This window comes from Acinonyx jubatus, chromosome B2, assembly GCF_027475565.1.
Source record: "Acinonyx jubatus isolate Ajub_Pintada_27869175 chromosome B2, VMU_Ajub_asm_v1.0, whole genome shotgun sequence".
Lineage (NCBI taxonomy): Eukaryota > Metazoa > Chordata > Mammalia > Carnivora > Felidae > Acinonyx > Acinonyx jubatus.
The window spans coordinates 132,076,778-132,096,993 of record NC_069385.1 but is presented as its reverse complement, the minus strand read 5'-3'; the positions used below and the strand labels follow the sequence as shown (position 1 = coordinate 132,096,993).

Below are 20,216 nucleotides of genomic sequence, written 5' to 3'. Positions count from 1 at the left end.
CACTAATCAGGGAAATGCAAATCAAAACCACAGCGAGGTATCACCTCACACCTGTTGGAAATGCTAGTATCAAGAAATAACAAGTGTTGCTGAGGATGTAGAGAAAAGGTAGGAATGTAAATTGGTGCAGCCATTATGGAAAACAGTATGCCGTTTCCTCAAAATTAAAAATAGAAATACCGTACAACCCAGCAATTCGACTTCCAGGTATTTACCTGAATAAAACAAAGTCATAATTTGAAAGACACATGTGCCCTGTGTTTACTGCAGCACTATTTTCAATAGCGAAGATATGGAAGCAACCTTCGTGTCCGCTGACAGATTAAAAAAATAAGGAAGATATGGTACAATATGTAATGGAATATTACTCAGCCATAAAACGATTACATCTTCCCATTTGTGATGGATGGAACTCGAGGGTATTCTGCTAAGCGAAAGAAGTCAGAGAAAGAGAAATACTATGTGATTTATATAACGTATCCAATTTATACATAAACATATATAATTGTTGAATCACTAGGATGTACAACTGAAATTAATACTGCATGTCAACTATACAAAAAATGGGTAGTTTGTTTTTGCAAGATAAAGAGTTCTATGGATAAGAGTTCAGTGGGGATGGTTGTACAAAGTACATGTACTTAATGCTACTGAACTATACACTAAAAATTATCTCAACCATTTCTTTGTTCTGCATATTCGAAATTTTTTTTAATTTTATGTTAAAACTTATTAGTTCACACGAGGACACCTCGGCTGCTTCCATCGTTTGGCTATTGTAAATAACTTCCATAAACATATGGGTGTATATATAACTTTGAACTAGTGTTTTTGTGTTTTTGGAAAATACCAGGTGGGTGATTGCTCGATCATAGGATAGTTTTATTTTTAACATTCATCCATTCATCTGTTGATGAACACTTGGTTTCCATATCCTGGCTATTGTAAATAGTGGTACAATAATCATACGGGTGCATATATCTTTTCAAATTAGTGTTTTTGTTTTCTTCAGGTAAATAACCAGTAATGGGATTATTGGATCATACAGTATTTCAGTTTTAATTTTTTTGAGGAAACTTTATACCGTTTTCCACAACGGCTGTACCAATTAGCATTCCCACCAAGAACCAAGAATGCAAGAGGTTCCCTTTTTCTCCACATCCTCAACAACACCTGCTGTTTGTGTTTTTGATTTCAGCCATTATGACAGGTGTGAGGTAATATCTCATTTTGGTTTTGATTTGCATTTTTCTGATGAATGATGTTTAGCATATTTTCATGTGTCTGTTGGCCATCCAGAGGTCTTCTTTGGAGGAATGTCTGTTCATGGCATCTGCCCATTTTTAAATGGGATTGTTTCTTGGGTGTTGAAGTTTATCAGTTCTTTATATATTTTGGATACTAACCCTTTATTGGATATGTTATTTGCAAATATCTTCTGCCATTCTGTAGGTTATCATTTGGTTTTGTTGAACATTTCACCGCACACTAACTTTATCTTGCAGTAGTCCCAATGGTTTATTTTTACTCCATAGTTCTCTTGCCTCTAGAGGCAACAAACAGAAATTTTCCTATGGCTAATGTCATATTGCTCTGTGTTCTCTTCTAGATGTTTTTGGTTTCAGGTCTCACATTTAGGTCTTGAATTTATTTTTAATTTATTTTTGTGTATGGTGAAAGAAAGTGGTCCAGTTTCATGCTTTTGCAAGTGGCTGTCCAGTTTTCCCAATACTATTTGTTGAAGAGACTGTCTTCTTCCCACTGTATATCCATTTCTCTTTTGTCAAAGATTGAATGACCACATAATTGTGGGTTTATTTCTGGGTTTTGTTCTATTCCATTGATCTGAGTCAATTTTTATGCCAGCACCATACTGTTTTTATCACTACTGTTTTGTAATATAACCTGAAGTCTGAAATCGTGATACCTCCAGTTTTGTTATGTTTTAAGATTGCTTTGGATATTCACTATCTTTTATGGTTTCATACAAATTATAGAATTGTTTTAGCTCCATTAAAAATGCCATGGGCATTTTAATTGGGATTGCATTAAGTGTATAGATTGCTTTCAGTAGTATAGACGTTTTTAACAATATTTGTCTTTCTAACCCATGTGCATGGAATGTCTTTCCATTTCTTGGCATCAACTTGAAATTTTTTACAAGTGTTTTATAGTTTTCAGAGTACAGGTTTTTCACCTCTTTGGTTAAGTTAATTCCTGCCTATTTTAGTGTTTTTGGTGTAGTTGTCAATGGGGTTGTTTTCTTAATTTCACTTTCTCCTGCTTCATTATCACTGTAAAAGAATGCAACAGATTTCTGTATATTGACTTTACATTTATCAGCTCTAGTAGTTTTTGGTGGAAACTATAGGGTTTTCTATATCTAGTATCATTTATTTTTTCATCATTATAAATGTATTTTTTGTTTTGTTTTATTGATTTTTAAATTTATATCCAAGTTAGTTAGCATATAGAATAAACGTACTTTTCGATAGGGGATAGGGATTAAAGAGTACACCTATTTCCCCCATCTCCTCTCTGGTAACCATCAGTTTGGGGAGTTGGCTAGGAAGATAGTAGAGTAGGAAGACCTTAAGTTCATCTTGTCCCGTGGATACAAGGGGACAAGAACCATGTCAGAATAAACCCCCAAAACAACTCCAAGACTGACAGAACAAACTACACAACTAAAGGTAGGGAAGAGGCCACATCAAAGGTAGGAAAGGCAAAGACAGGTTCTGGGAGTAAAACGGACAGTGGCCATCTGCAGCAGGAATAGGACCAATGTTGCAGAGAAGGGCAGAAAACAGACTTCGGCACTGGGCAGCCCACAAATAGGGAGGACAGATCTCTGTAACATTTGCCTTTGAAAGTAAGAAGCTGAATTTATAAGTTTGTAAAATCAGCCAGACTTAAAGCCTGGAATTTTAAAAATTGGCAAGCTTTGATCTGGGGGAGCCCAGATGACATGAGAAAGACAGCATTAAAGAGACAACAGGAGGAAAAGCCTGTGTATATACAGCTAGAACTAGGAATATGAATAATGCTGGGGGCAGGTGGGAGGGTGATTTGCTCATTTCAGGGAGCAGCCTAGAGGGACAGGGATCATGAGGGTACCCTTCCAACAACAAGGGAGCTGGCAGATGCTATTTCCCTCCATCATGCCCCAGCATAAACAATGGTCACCTAAGTGGCCCTGGCACTCCTTATTTAACTTGCTTGCACCAAACCACAATATCCCATACTCCCAAACCCACATACTTCAGTGCATCAGCCCTTCCGAGTCACTCTGGTCTCAGCCCCATCACGACAGACCCCTTTCCCCAGAAGACCAGCACAAACACCGCCAATACCACATCTCCTGACCCCCACATTTTGTGGGAATTCAGTTCCAGTAGCGGCATGGGTGGGTCTCATTTTGCAAGCAGACCACCAAACACCTTGCTGGCCCACATTAGGGCAGCAGAGATCTGGACTGAAGGTAAAAGAGGCCAAGATTCAATAGCAGAGCATATGCAAAACAAATAAGAGACACTCTCTGAAGTCCCAGTCCCTGGGGAACAAGGGACACTGTAGTACAGGGCACTACAGAACAGAACCTCCTAAGAACAAGAGAAGTAGCTGACTTTTCTAACACATAGAAATAGACACAGAGTCAGATGGAATGAGAGAAACATCTCCCAAGTGAAAGAATAGGACCAAAACCAAGAGACCAAAGCAAAACAGACAGAAGTAATATGCCTGATAGAGAATTTAATGTAATTATCATAAAGATACTCACAGGACTTGAGAGTGGAGAACATCGGTAAGACCCTTAACACAGAGACTAAAAAGAACCAAACAGAGATGAACTCAATAAATGAAATTTGAAAAATATACTTGATGGAATAAATAACAGTCTAGATGCAGCAGAAAATGAATTAATGACCTGAAAGACAGAATAGAAAGTCTAAGCTGAATGAAAAACAACTATGCAAAATGAGAATAGACTTAGGGAACTCTGATTCCATCAAACATAGTAACACTCATATTATAGCAATCCCAGAAGAGAGAAAAGGGGGCAGAAATTTGAAGAGATCATGTCTGGAAACTTCCCTAATCAAGGAAAGGAAACAGATATCCAGATCCAGGAGGTACAGAGATTCCATCCTAAATTCAACCCAAGATCCCTCCCAAAAATTCAATCACCGAAAATTCACAACAAGATGCTTATTAATTAAAGTGACCAAAAGTAGCTATAAAGAAAAAATTTAAAGCAGCAAGAGAGAATCAGGGTAGAGACAAAGAGGAGTTAAGATGGTGGAGAATTAGGGGGACCCTGGGCTATCCTTGTCCCTCAAACACAGCTGTATTGAGGTCAGATTACTTGGGACACCCAGGAAATAGATCTGTGGGGTGGCAGAAGGATCTCCACAGTCTGAGGGAGATAGCTTGGCAGGATCGAGGTATGTGATGTGAATTGGGCAAAAGAAAATGGCAGAGCCATGGAGGGGACGGAATCCTTTCTATGGAGAGATAAAAGGGAGAGCAAGTGAAGGAGGCATTGAGAAAGTGTGGCATATAGTTACCACAGGAGGAAAACCTCTCTGGACCATGGACTGGGGAACAAGAAGTGCTAATGTCCTAGTTCATTTTTGCAAACATCTTTTGGAGATCAAACTCTGAGGTTTCGGAAGTGCGTGACTCCAGAGTGGCGCCATGGTGCGTGTTGGTAAGGAGGGAGCTGGCCATGGAGTGCATAGCGTGGTATAGAGAACTCTGGGGCACACTGGGAGAGAACAGCCCCCTTCCTGGAGTACCTTTGGGAGACTGTTTATTGCCTCCCCAAAGACAGAAGACCCTGCAGGTGTCAGCCAAAGGCCTTTCATCAGCAGCGTGGAGAGGCTCCACTCAGGAGAGGAATGGATCCATGCCAAGTCCTTTAAAACTTTGGGTTTTGAATCCCCGATGTGTGCCAAAGAGGAAGTACAGGATCGTTGTGATGCAGGGCAAGCTGACTGCCCTTGCTATTCTGGGAGGGCTACCAGAACAGTGGGGGTTGAGAGCCCTGGTCTAGGGATGAGAGAGTGGGGTGGCACCATTTTCCTTCTCAAAACCAAAAAGGTGGTATTTCAGGGAGGAGCACAGTGGACCCCAGCGGAGGCAGGATCCACTTACACCAAACCCTGCCCCTCCATGTCTGGCAACTGCTTATTTACGGGGGCGAGATGGACACTGAGCCAACATCAGCCTCGTCTTCAGACTAGCACAGTGAGCATCCCTAGGCACCAACAGACAGCGGTTTCTTTTTTCCTCATTTTTTTCTTTTGCAATCAGGTTCATAGTTTGATTTGTTTTTTTGTCATCTTTTTTTTTTTTTCTTGGACCGGGTTTTTTATTCTTTTCTTTTTCCTTATCTCTTTTTTTCCCTTTCTTTTCCTTGAAATCAGCCTTAAAGTTTTTTGATTCCCTTTTTGTTGTTGTTCCCTTTCCTTCTCTCTTTTTATGGGATTAGGCCTCCCCACCTCACCCCCATTTTTCCCCAGGGTTATTTCAATAAATAAAAGTACACTTAATTAAAAGTCCAAACACCCTACCAATGCAAACAAGGAGAAGCTCTGCAGAGGACTGACCAGTGGGATAGAGCAGCCGAAACCCAATAGCAGAGTGCACGAAACATACACCAGAAACACTTCCTAGAGTGCTAGGCCCTGAACGGCGTATAACCCCTTTCTAATATAGTAGTACTCTCAGGTGCAGGACACATAACAAGCTTTTAAAACACAAAACACAGAAGCTTAGCCAAAGTGCCAAGATAGAAGAATTCTCCCCCAAAGAAAGGTCAAGAAATCATAGCCAGGGACTTACTGTTAGAAGTTAGAACAACAGTCATAAGACTAATAACTGGGCTTGAGTAGAGCATAGAAGCCACCAGAGAAACCTCTTCTACAGAGATCAAAGATGTAAGGACTAGTTAGGATGAATTAAAAAAAAAAAAAAGCTATGGCTGAGATGTAAAACAAACTAGATACAGTGACAGCAAGGATGGAAGAGGCAGAAGAGAGAATAGTTGAAATAGAAGATAAAACTATGGAAAATAATAAAGCTGGAAAAAAAAGAGGGAAAGGAAGTTACTAGATCATGAGGAGAGACTTACAGAACCAAGGGGTTCCACGAAATGAAACAGTATCTGTATCATAAGAGTCCCAGAAGAAGAGCCAGAAAGAGGGGTAGAAGTTTTATTTGAACAAATTATAGCTGAGAACTTCCCTAATCTAGGGAAGGAAGCAGGCATTCAAGTCCAAGAGGCACAGAGAACAGCCTTCAAATCAACGGACCAGGTCAACACCACAACATGGCATAGTGAAACTTGCAAAATCTAAGGATAGAGAATTCTGAAAGCAGCTAAGGACAAAAGGTCCTTAACCTACAAGGGTAGACACACAAGGGTAGTAGCAGACCTCTACACTGAAACTTGACAGGTCAGAAGGGAGCGGCAGGAAATATTCAGTGTGAACAGGAAAAATGTGCAGCCAAAAATCCTTACCCAGCAAGACTGTCATTCAGAATAATAAAGGCTTTCCCAGAGAAACAAAACCTAAAGGAGTTTGTAAACACTAAACCAGCCCTGCAAGATCCTAAGGGGGACTCTGAGTGGAAAGCAGAAAAGACTACAAAGGACCAGAAAACATCACCACAAACATGAGATCTACAGACAACACAATGGCACTAAATTCATATCTTCTAATCACTCTGAATGCAAATGGACTAAATGCCCCAGGCAAAAGACATAGGGTGCAGAATGGATTCAAAAAACAAGATCCATCTACATGCTGCCTACAAGAGACTATTTTAGACCTGAGGACACCTGCAGATTGAAAGTGAGGGGATGGAGAACCGTGTATCATGTTAATCGATGTCAAAAGAAAGCTGGAGTAGCCATACTTACATCAGACAAACTAGATTTTAAAATGAAGATTGTAACAAGAGATAAAGAAGGGCATCATATCATAATTAAGAAGTCTATTCACCAAGCAGAGCTAACAATTGTAAATAGTACTCCCAACTTGGTTTATATATTTGGGTGCTTCCAGTTAATCACAAACATAAACTGATTGATAAAGATACCATAATTGTAGGAGACTTTAATACTGTACTTACAACAATGGACAGATCATCTTAGCAGAAATTAATAAGGAAACAATGGCGCTGATGACACATTGAACCAGATAGACTTAACTGAAATATTCAGAACATTTCATCTTAAAGCAGCAAGAATACATATTCTTCTCATGTGCACTGAGAAAATTCTCCAGAATACATCACATATTGGGTCACAAATCATCCCTCAACAGGTACAAGAAGACTGAGATCATACCATGCAGGTTTTCAGACCACAATGCTATGAAACTTGAAATCAGCCACAAGAAAAAAATTTGGAAAGCCCTCAAAGATATGGAGGTTAAAGAACATCCTACTAAAGAATGAATGGGTTAACCAGGAATTTAAAGAAATTTAAAAAATACATGGAAGCAAATGAAAATGAAAACATGACAGTCCAAAACCTTTAGGATGCAGCAAAGGCAGTCCTAAGAGGAAAATACATGGCAATTCAGGCCTATCTCAAGAAGCAAAAAGGTCCCAAACTATACAACCTAACGTTACACCTAAAAGGGAAGCAAATAAAGTCCAAAGCCAGCAGAATAAAGGAAATAAAGATTAGAGTAGAAATAAATGATACAGAATAATAATTAAAAAAAAAAAAAGGTCAGTAGAACAGATGAACTAAGAGCTGGTTCTTTGAGAGAATAAACAAAATTGATAACCCCCTAGCTACACTTCTCAAAAGGAGAGAGGACCTAAATAGATCAAATCACAAATGAAAGCAGAGAGATCACAACCAAAACCACAGAAATGCCAACAATTATAAGACAATACTATGAAAAATTATATGCCAACAAACTGGACAACCTGGAATGGACGAATTCCTAGACACTCTCATACTACCAGAACTCAACCAGGAAGAACTAGAAAATTTGAACAGGCCCATAACCAGCAAAGAAATTGAATCGGTTATCAAAAGTCTCCCAACAATTAAGAGTCCTGGGCCAGATGGCTTCCCAAGGGAATTCTACCAGACATTTAAAGAAGAGACCTATTCTTCTCAAATTGTTACAAAAAATACAAATAGAAGGAAAGTTTCCAAACTCATTCTATGAAGCCAGCATTACTTTGATTCCAAAAATCAGAAAAGACCTCATTAGAAAGAATTACAGGCCAATATCCCTGATGAACCTGGATGCAAAAATTCTCAACAAGATAGTAGCAAATCGAATTCAACAGTACATTAAAAGAATTACTCACCATAATCAAGTGGGATTCATTCTTGGTCTGCAGGGCTGGTTCAATGTTTGCAAGTCAATCAACATGATACACCATATTAATAGAAGGATAAGAACCATATGATCCTGTAGATGCAGAGAAAGCATTTGACAAAATACAGCATCCTTTCTTGAGAAAAACCCTCAAGAAAGTAAGGATACAAGGAATATAACTTAACATCATAAAAACCAATATGAAAACACTTAACATCATCCTCAATGGAGAAAAACTGAGAGCTTTCCCCTCAAGATCAGGAACATGACAGGGAGGTCTACTCTTACCACTGTTGTTCAATATAGGACTGCAAGTCCTGGCCTCAGCAATCAGACAACAAAAAGAAATAAAAGGCATCCACACTGGCAAGAAAGAAGTCAAACTTTCACTCTTTGCAAATGAGATGATACTCTACATGGAAAACCTAAAAGACTCCACCCAAAAACTGCTAGAGCTGACACATGAATTCAACAAAGTCACAGGATATAAAATCACTGTATAGAAACTGGTTGATTTCTATACACCAATAATGAAGCAACAGAAAGACATATCAAGGAGTCAATCCCATTTACAATTGCACCAAAAACATAAGATACCTAGGAATAAACCTAACCAAAGAGGTAAAAGACCTGTGTGCTCACAACTATAGAAAGCTTATGAAGGAAACTGAAGAAGATACAAAGAAATGGAAAAATATTCCGTGCTCATGGACTGAAAGAACAAATATTGTTAAAATGTCAATACTCCCCAAAGCAATCTACACATTCAGTGCAATCCCTGTTGAAGTAATACCAGCATTCTCCACAGAGCTAGAACAAACAATCCAAAAATTTGTATTCAGGGAAAGACCTGAATAGCCAAAGTAATGTTGAAAAAGAAGACCAAAACCTGGAGGCATCACAATTCCAGACTTTAAGCTGTATTGCAAAGCTATCGTTATCAAGATAGTATGGTATTGGCATTGAAACAGACACATAGATCAGTGAAATAGAGAACCCAGAAATGGACCCACAAATATATGGCCAACTAATCTTTGACAAAGCAGGAATGAGTATCTAATGTAGAAGACGACAGTTCCTTTAACAATGGTTCTGGGAGAACTGGACAACGACATGAAGAATGAAACTGGCCCACTTTCTTATTCCATACATAACAATAAATTCAAAATGGATGTGAGACAGGAAACCATCAAAATCCTACAGGAAAAAACAGTCAACAACATCTTTGACCTCAGCCACAGCAACTTCTTACTTGACAGGTCTCTGGAGGCAAGGAAAATAAAAGCAAAATGAACTATGGGGACCTCAAGATAAAAAGCTCTGCACAGCAAAGGAAACAATCAACAAAACTAAAAGGCAACTGATGGAATGGGAGAAGAATATTTGCAAATGACAGATCAGATAAAGGGTTAGTATCCAAAAATCTATAAACAACTTACCAAACTCAACACCAAAAAAACAAATAATCCAGTGAAGAAATGGGCAGAAGACATCAAAGGCTGCTTTTCCAAAGAAGACCTCCAGATGGCTAACAGACACACGAAAAGATGCTCAACATCACTCATCATCAGGGAAATACAAATCAAAATCACAATGAAATACCACCTCACATCTGTCAGAAAGGCTAAAATTAATAACTCAGGAAACAACAGATGTTGGCAAGGATGTGGAGAGGGGGGAACACCTTTGCTCTGTTGGTGGGACTGCCAATTGGTGTAGCTACTCTGGAAAACAGTGTGGAAGTTGCTCAAAAAATTAAAAATAGAACTACCCTATGACCCAGGAATTGCACTACTAGGTATTTATCCAAAGGATACAAAAATGCTGATTTGAAAGGGTACATGCACCCCCGTGTTTATAGCAACACTATCAGCAATAGCCAAATTATTGAAAGAGCCCAAATGTCCACCAACTGATGAATGGACAAAGAAGATGTGGTATGTATGTATGTATGAATGTGTACACACACACACACACACACACACACACACACACACACACACAGGAATACTACTTGGTGATGAAAAAGAATGAAATCTTGCCATTTGCAACAATATGGATGGAACTAGAAGGTATTATGCTAAGTGAAATAAGCCAGTCAAAGAAAGAGATGTCATATGATTTCACTCATATGTGGAATTTGAGAAACTCAACAGATGAACACAGAGGAAGGGGAAAAAATAAGATAAAGGAAAAAAAAAAAACAGGAAAAGGAAAAAACAGAAGGAGGCAAACCTTAAGAGGCAAACCATCTCTTATGTGTCATATGTAAGAGATGAATCACTGGGTTCTATTCCTGAAGCCAAGACTACACTGTATGTTAACTAGCTTGAAATTAAATTTAAAAAACAAACAGTAAAAAAAATCACAATAAATTAAAAATTCATATGTAAGCTGTACGATATAGGCTAACACGTAGAATTGGAGACCTTGAAGGACAAGAAAAAGCGAATAAGACTAAATCTTTCAAGAAGTAATGGCTAAAATTTCCTACATTTAATTAAAAAAAAAAACCTATAAGCCAACATATCCAAGAAGCTCAACAATCCCTAAGCTCAAGAAACATGAAAACAAAAACAAAAAACTACACCAAGACACATCACAATGAAATTGTTTAAAATTATTAATAAAGAGAAAATCTGAAAAGCACTATCAGGGAAAAACATCACCTTACACATAAGGGAATAAATAAGAATTATAACGGACTTCTCATCAGAAACAATCAAGTGAGAAAACAATGCAGCAGCATCTTTAAATTATTGGAATAAAAAACTCAGCCTAGAATTCTATATCCAGTGAAAATATCTTTCAAAAACAAAGTTGAAGCAGACTTTATCAGACATGTAAAAATTGTAAGAATTCATCAGCAACAGACCTGCACAAAAATATTGAAAATCTTTAAAGGGAAATAATAACAGATCAAAATTTCTACCTGTACAAAGGAATGAAGAGCAGAACTAGTTAGTATGTGACAAAACATAAATTCTTACTTTTAAAGTTTTTACAAATTATAACAATTAGAAATAATAATAAAATTAGAAGTTTATAGCCTATGTAGAAGTAAATTGCATGATAAAAGTAGCAAAAACTCAAGTCATGTTTAAGGGCTGATGTGTAAAGCAATATAATATTCCCTGAAGATTGAGGATGGTAAGTTAAATGTGTATATAGATCATAAACTATTAAAAACCACCAAAGTTATACCAAATAAACTGACAAAGGAGATAAAATGGAGTCATTAAACATACTCCATTTATCTAAAACACATCAGGAAAAGTGGAACAAAAAACAGACATGACAAATAGAAAACAAATAGCAAGGTAATAGAATACAAATACAACCATATAATCATATGAAATGTAAATGGTTTATCCCAATTAAAGAACAGACCATCATACTGAGATAAATAGCAAAGCACAACCAAATCCTGCCTATAATAAACCCGCCTTAAGTATACAGACCCAAAGAGGTTTAAAGCACGATAGGAAAAGATTTGCCATACTTACACTAATAAAAAGAAAGCACACTAACATCATACTAAATAGTTCTCAGAACAAAGAATATTGCCAGAGGTAATTCTGACATATTTGGCCAACTAATATTTGAAAAGGGGGCCAAGAACACTCAATGAGGAAACAGTCTCTTCAATAAGTGATGCAGGGAAACTGGATAACCACATGCAAAAGAATTAAATTGGACCCCTTTCTTCCAATACTCAAATATTAATTCAAATGGATTAAAGACTTAAGTGTAAGACTTGAGACCACATGTCTCCTAGAAACACACACACAAACACACACACACACACACAGGAAGAAAGCTTCTTGACATTGGTCTTTGCAACAATTTTTTGTACGGAACACCAAAAGCAACAAAAGCAAATATTTAAAAACTGGGACTACATCAAACTAAAAGGCTTCTGCACTGCAAAAGAAACACAAAATAAAAAATGCGGTTTACAGAAAGGAAGGAAGTATTTGCAAATCCTGTTCTGGTAAGGAGTTGATATCCAAAATATATGAAGAACTCCTACAACTCAATAACAGAAAAAAACAAGCAACCTCATTTAAAAATAAGGCAGGGGATTTGAGGAGAAATTTTTCCAGAGAAGATATTCAAGTAGCGAATATGTATATGCAAAGGTGCTCAACACCACTACTCAGGGAAAGAAAAATCAAAACCACAATGAGGTATTACCTCGCACCTGTTAGAACTCCTATCAAAAAGACAAGAGAGTACAAGTGTTGGTGAGGATGCGGAAGAAAGAAAACCCTGGTGCCCTATTAGTGGAAATGTAAACTGATACAGCCACTATGGAAGACTGAACAGCTAGTATGGAGGTTTCCCAAAAAATTGAAAATAGAACTACCATACGATCCAACAATTCCACTTCTGGATATATATCCAAAGGAAATAAAATCACTGTGGAAGGGGATATCTGCATCCTCGTGTGCATTATAGTGTTATTGACAATAACTAAGATATGGAAACAACCTGCCTTTTGACAGATGAACAGATAAAGAAGATGTGGGACACTATTCAGCCATAAAAAATGTAAATCCTGCTATTTGTAATGACACAGACGGACCTTGAAGACACGCTAAGTGAAATAAGTCAAAGAAAGACAAATGCTATAGTATGTTGTTTATATATGGAATAAAAAAAATCAACTGAAAATTGCAACACTAATGCCCATTTATAGATGAGGAAACATGTGGTGTAAATATACACCAGAGTATCACTCAACCATAAAAAAATAAAATCTTGCCATTTACAACATCATAGATGAACCTAGAGGGTATACGACTAAGTGAAGGAAGCCAGAGAAAGACAAATACTGTATGATTGCAACTCGTAGGTTGAATTTAATAAAGGAAACAAAAAAACAGACTCTTAAATATAAAGAGCTGGTTGTTGCCTGAGGGGAGGTGGGGAGGAGGAGGAGTGAAAAAGATAAGGGGGGTTCAGAGTATGGTTATCTTGATGAGCACTAAATGTACAGAATTGTTGAATCATTATACAATACTCCCGAACCTACCCTAACCCTGTGTATTAATTATATTTGAATGAAAACAAAAGTAAATAAAAACGCACTCAAACCCAGAGAAAACAAAGACCAGTTTTGTGGTCACCAGAGGTGGAAGTTGGGAGGGTGGGCGTGGTCAAAAGTGGAGGAAAGTGGTCCAAAGTTATCAACTTCCAGTTAGAAGATAAATACCGGGGTTGTAATGTACATGATGGCTATGGTTAATGCTGCTGCATGGCATGTTTGACAGTTGCTAAGGGTAGACCATAGAAGTTCTCATCACAAGGAAAAGGCAGTTATAATTTTACGAGGAGCTGGATGTTAAATAAAATTCTGTCAGGTGGATTATGAAAAATATTAAGTTGGTTTAGTAAGTTTGCAGGATCTAAGATCGATATACACAAATCAACTGTGTTTCTATAGGATAGGCAACCAGAAATTGAAATTTTAAAACAACATAAAAGTATGGAAAACTTATATATTTTTCTAAATTTACCCCTGATTTATAGGTTTAAGACTATAAAACATTACTGAGCAAAATTTAAAAAGTCCTACATAGGGGCGCCTGGGTGGCTCAGTCGGGTAAGCGTCTGACTTCAGCTCAGGTCACGATCTCGCAGCCTGAGTTCGAGCCCTGCATCGGGCCCTGTGCTGACAGTGCAGAGCCTGGAGTCTGCTTTGGATTCTGTGTCTCCCTCTCTCTGCCCCTCTCATGCTCTGTCTCTCATTCTCAAAATTGAGTAAATGTTAAAAATTGTTTTTTAAATAGAAAGTCCTACATCAATGAAGACATACACCAGGTTTGAGACAATGAAAACAGTCTTACAATGCCAATTCTCCCCAAATTGATCTACAGATTTAATACAATCCCAGTCAAAATCTATAAGACTGTTTTTGTAAAACTGATAAAATTTATACGTAAATGAAAGGGACTAAGTATAGTCAAAACAACTTAAAAAAGTTGGAAGACTAACACTACCTCATTTCAAAATGAGATACAGTTAAGATAGTAAAGCTACAGTAATTCGGATGATATGTAAAGTCTGATCAATAGATCAATATTACAGAATATAGGCATCACTTGCTTCATTGCACTTGGATTTATTCCCCTTCACAGATACTCTGGGCTTTTGTTGTTTTCACAAATTTAAAGTTTGGGGCAACCTGGTAATCAAGCAAGTCTCTCAGTACCATTCTTCCAATGGTATTTGCTCTTTTAGGTCTTTGTGTAACATTTTGGTAATTCTTGCGATGTTTCTAATTTTTTCATTGTATTTGTTATTGGTGATCTGTGAGCTTTGAGGTTACTATCATGATTGTTTTCAGGCACCACAACCCATGCCACAACCATCCGCTTCCACGTCTCTCTTCAGGCCACCCTGAGACACAACAATATTGAAATTAGGCCAACTAATAACCCTACAATGGCTTCTAAGTGTTCAAGTAAAAGAAAGAGTTGTATGTCTTCCACTTTAAATCAAAAGCTATAAATGATTAGGGGTGCCTGGGTGGCTCAGTCAGTTACATGTCCAACTCTTGATTTAGGCTCAGGTCATGATCTCATGGTTTGTGAGATTGAGTCCCTCATGGGACTCTGCACTAACAGTGCAGAGGGTGCTTGGGATTCTCTCTCCCCCTCTCTCTCGGCTCCTCTCCCACTCATATGCAGAGGCACACTTTCTCTCCCTCAAAGCTTTAAAAAGCTAGAAATGATTAAACTTTCTCAGGAAGCCATGTTGAAAGCGCTAGGCCTCTTGCAGCAGTCAGCCAAATTGTGAATGCAAAGGAAAAGTCATAAATTAGAAGTGCTATTCCGGTGATCAGTGATTTAAAAAGATAAAAATTAAAAAAAATAATAAAGCAAAACAGCCTAATTGCTTATCTAGAGAAAGTTTTAGTGGTCTGGATAGAAGATCAAGCCAGCCAGAACCTTCCCTTCAGCCTTCCCTGAAGGCTAAGAGGTGAGGAAGCTGCAGGAGAAAAGCTGGAATCTATCAGAAGCTGGTTCATGAGGTTTAAGGAAAGAAACCATCTCCCTAACATAAAAGTGTAAGGTTAGGCAGCAAGGGCTGATACAGAGGCTGCAGCAAGATCCAGAAGGTCTAGCTAAGGTAATTACTGAAGGTGGCTACACTAAACAGGTCTTCAGTGCAGACAAAACAGACTTCAATTGGAAGAAGATGCCATCTAGGACTTCCATAGCTAGAGAAGTCAATGCCTGGATTCAAAGGACAGGTTGGGTCTCTGGTTAGGGAGTAATGTAGCTGCTGACTTTAACTTAAAGGCAATGCCCGTTTACCATTCCCAAATCCCAAAGCCCTTAAGAATTAAGCTAGATCTACTCTGTACGTGCTCTATAAATGGAACAACAAAGCCTGGATGAGAGCACATCTGTTCACAACATGGCTCACTGAAAATTTTAAGCTTACCACTGAGAACTCCTACTCAGAAGAAAAGATTCCTTTCAAAAGATTTAATACTCACTGGCAATGTACTTGGTCATCCAAGAGCTCTGGTGGAGATATACAAGATGAATGTTATTTCATGCCTGTTAACGACATCTATCCTGCAGCCCATGGATCAAGTAGTCATTCAAGTTTCAAGCCTTATTTAAGAATATATGGGGAGCCTGGGTGGCTCAGTGGGTTGAGCGTCCCACTTCGGCTCAGGTCATGATCTCACAGTTCGTGGGTTCAAGCTGTGCATCGGGCTCTGTGCTGACAGCTAGGAGCCTGGAGCCTGCTTTGCATTCTGTGTCTCTCTCTCTCTGCTTCTTCCCTGCTCACATGTTGTCTCCTGTCTCATAAATGAATGAATGAATGAATGAATGAATGAATGAATGAATGAATGTATTTCATAAGGTTATTGCTGCCATGGACAGGGATTTCTCTGATGGATCTGGGAAGTCAGCTGAAACCTTCTAGAAAGGATTCACCATTCCAGATGCCAGTAAGAATATTCATGATTCATAGGAAGAGGTTAAAATATCAACATGAACAGGATTTGGGGAGAAGTTGATTCCAACTCTCACAGATGACTTTGAAGGGGGTCAAGATTCCAGTGGAGAAGTAACTGCAGGTGGGGTGGAAACAGCCAGAGAACTAGAAGTGGAGCCTCGAGATGCACTGAATTGCTGCAACCTCATGATCAAACTTGAACAGACAAGGTGTTGATCTTCGTGGATGAGGAAAGAAAGTGGTTTCTTGGGATGGAATCTATTCATGGTGAAGAGGTTGTGACGATGGTTATGGTGGCAGCAAAAGATTTAGAACATTTCATATACTTAGTTGATAAAGCAGCAGCAGGGTTTGAGAAGATGGGCTCCAATTTGGAGGGAAGTTCACTGTGGGTAAAATGCTATGAAAGAGCATCTTCTACTACAGAGAAATTGCTCATAAAACGAAGTATCAATTAACGTGGGAAATGTCACCGTTGCCTTATTTGAAGACACTGCCACAGCCACCCCACTTTCAGCAGCCACCACCATGGAGGCAAGAGCCTTTCCCAGCAAAATAACTCCCTGAAAGCTCAGAGAGCATTTTTTTTTAGGAATAACGTTTTAAATTAAGATATATACAGTGTTTGTCCAGACATGATGCTATTGCACACTTTATAGTTTAATGTAACCATAACCTCCATATACATCAGGAAACCAAAAATTCATTTGACTTGCTTTATTGCAACACTCACTTTATTGTGGCGATCTGGAACTGAACGTGCAACACGCATGCTGGTGCACAGTCTAGAAAGAGCTACACATATATGTTTTTTTTATTCTTTCAAAGTTTCCAGGAAAATTCAACGGAAGTAGTAATTGTTTCAATAAATGATCTGGAATAACTGGACAGCCATATGAAAGAAAGGAGAAGGCAGGGAGGGAAAAGGAGAAAGAAATTTCAACCCTTACTTCACACAATATATAAAAATTAACAGAAAATGGTTCATAACTGAAATAAGATCTAAAACTGTAAAACTCCTAGAAGAAAATGTAGGGAAACATATGACTGAGCATGATTTGCCTACGATTGTTTAAGCAGGTCACAAAAATAGCATGAAGTATAAAAGAAAAAAATCAATTGGGCTTAATAAAAATTAAGAACTTTTTCTCTTGGGGCGCCTGGGTGGCTCCATCGGTTAAGCATCCAACTTCAGCTCAGGTCATGATCTCACAGTCCATGAGTTCGAGCCCCGCGTTGGGCTCTGTGCTGACAGCTCAGAGCCTGGAGCCTGCTTCTGATTCTGTGTCTCCCTCTCTCTCTGCCCTTCCCCCATTCATGCTCTCTCTCTGTCTCAAAAATAAATAAACATTAAAAAAATTAAAAGTACTTTTTCTCTTTAAAGACACTGTTCTATTTAAGCCAAAACTTTCTAGGGATACGCCCTTGAGTCATTCTGGTGTCTTCCTTTAGCAAAGGGAGGTAAAAATAATACATTCCGTTAGGGATATTCCTTAGGGTGAAGACTAACCTATGGAAGTGAATGCCTTTAGTAAATGCATTTAGCATTTAGTCTAAAATCTAAGCTGTATTAGCTATGTACCAGCAGGCCTGAAATAAATATGCATGGAAATTTCAAAAAGACATAAAAATAAAAAGGAAGCCACATATAGAAAATAAACACAAAACATAGTTGATCAAGGACTTATGACTTGTATGTAGAATATACAAAGAACACTTAAAATTTTTTTAAGTTTATTCATTCTGAGAGAGAGAGAGAGTGAACAAGCAGGGGAGGGGTGCAGAGAAGGGGAGAGAGAATCCCAAGCAGGCTCCGCACTGTCAATACAGAGCTCAACATGGGGCTTGGAGCCACAAACTGGGGCTCCAACCCACAAACCATGAGATCACGACCTAAGCCAAAGTTGAGTCCAACACTTGAAATGAGCCACCCAGGCACCCCTATAAAGAGAACTTTCCAGTCAAGAAAGCAAATAACCCATTTTTAATAGTATAGGATTTAAAGATTTATTACCCAAGAAGTTACAGAAAGATGGATAATAAACCCATGAACGGATGTTCGACACCATTAGTCATTACAGAAATGCAAATCAGAACCACAATGAAATACCATTACACTCCCACTGGAATGGCTAAGATTAAAAAGATTAACATTACTGGGACACCTGGGTGGCTCAAGGTTAAGCATGTGACTCTTGATTTCGGCTCAGGTCATGATCTCACAGTTCATGGGTTCAAGCCCTGCACTGGGCTCCACACTGTCAGCTTGAGATTCTCTCTCTCTCCCTTTCTCTCTGCCCCCCCAACCCCCGCCACTTGCACATGTGCTGTCAGAATATATAAAAAAAAAAAAAAAAAAAAAAAAAAAAAGACTAACATGACCAAGTACTAGCAAGAATGTGAGCAATTAGAACTCTCAAAGACCTTTGGGAGTGTTCAATAGTTTAACCACCTTAGAAAAACTGTTTTGGCAGCTTTTTAAAAATTAAATGTACACCAACCATGATCTAGTCATTCCATTCCTATGTATTTACTCCAGAGAAAATATATATCCGTACAAAGACTTATCATTGATTCCAAGTGCTTTACTTATAACACAAAACTGGGAACTCAAATGGCCATCAACAGGCGACTGGATGAATGCATCGTGGTATATCCGTGAAGGAACTGGGACTTGGCAACATGAAAGCAAACTATTGATACACACAATGTGGATAAATCTCAAAATAATTATGCTGAATGAGAGAAGCTGGGAGAAAAGAGTGCGTACTTTTTAAAATATTTCTTTTTGAGAGAGAGCAAACGTCACCAGGGGAGGCACAGAGAGAAGGGGACAGAGGATCCAAAGCAGGCTCAGTGCTGACAGCAGAGAGGCCGATGTGGGGCACGAACTCACAAACCATAAGATCATGACCTGAACCAAACAAAGTCAGACGCTCAACCACTGAGCCACCAGGCACCCAAGAGTGCCTATTCTTTGATTCCATTGATAGATTTCTTAAAACGCAATCTCTTCTATCCTGGCAAAAAGCAGATCAGTGATTGCAAGGGGCAGGTGAGGGGGATGGAAAGGGAAGAAGGATTTCAAAGGGGCAAGAGTATCTTGGAGATGATGGCTCTGTTCATTATCTTGATTGCAGTGATGGTCCCAGTGTAGACATATGTCAAAAGTCAAACTCCACACTTTAAATACGTACAGTTTATTTAATTCCAACGATCTCAATAAAGGTATAAAAAGTACTTGTCCTATGACCCATTTTTCATAGGCCTATATGGAAAAGTGACAAATTAATGGCCAGATGGATACACGTTTCCTAGGCTGAGAATATTCGGTGTTTTGCTGCAGAAAAAGACATCACCAAGCATATCACTGGGGGTATAATGGTAGAGATCTATAGGTCAGGAGAATAATCCAGCACTGCTCAAATCATTATGTGGAAAACTGCACACAATACTCTCTCCTTGCGTGGGGTGTGGTCAGATGCAGAAAAGACGGAGAGCCCAGGCCATTGACATATATATTAACTAGTCACCCTAATAGCAATCAACATGGTTTATTAATTTTGAAAATCGCGGGGCACCTGGGGGACTCGGTCCGTTAAATGTCCGACTTCGGCTCAGGTCATGATCTCATGGTTCGTGGGTTTGAGCCCTGCGTCGGGCTCCATGCTGATGGCTCAGAGCCTGGAGCCTGCTTCCGATTCTGTGCCTCCCTCTCTCTCTCTGCCCCTCCCATTTGTGCACATGCTCTCTCAAAAATAAACAAACGTTAAAAAAAAGTCACATACCTAGATTTGTCATTTAATTTAGGATCCTGAATTTTTACTGATGGTTCTTGTAAATCTGAAGATTCATATTTTGAAGTGACTTCCAATCATG

General features: G+C 38.7%; 1 protein-coding gene across 1 annotated transcript in view; it reads right to left on the bottom strand.

The window, feature by feature from the left end:
* Positions 1–20,216, bottom strand: part of SYCP2L (synaptonemal complex protein 2 like) — a 108,794-nt gene that overhangs the window by 45,194 nt on the left and 43,384 nt on the right. The window contains exon 17 of the mRNA XM_053223403.1: positions 20,126–20,204. Within this exon, the coding sequence (XP_053079378.1) occupies positions 20,126–20,204 (79 nt within the window). The remainder of the gene's footprint in view (positions 1–20,125; positions 20,205–20,216) is intronic.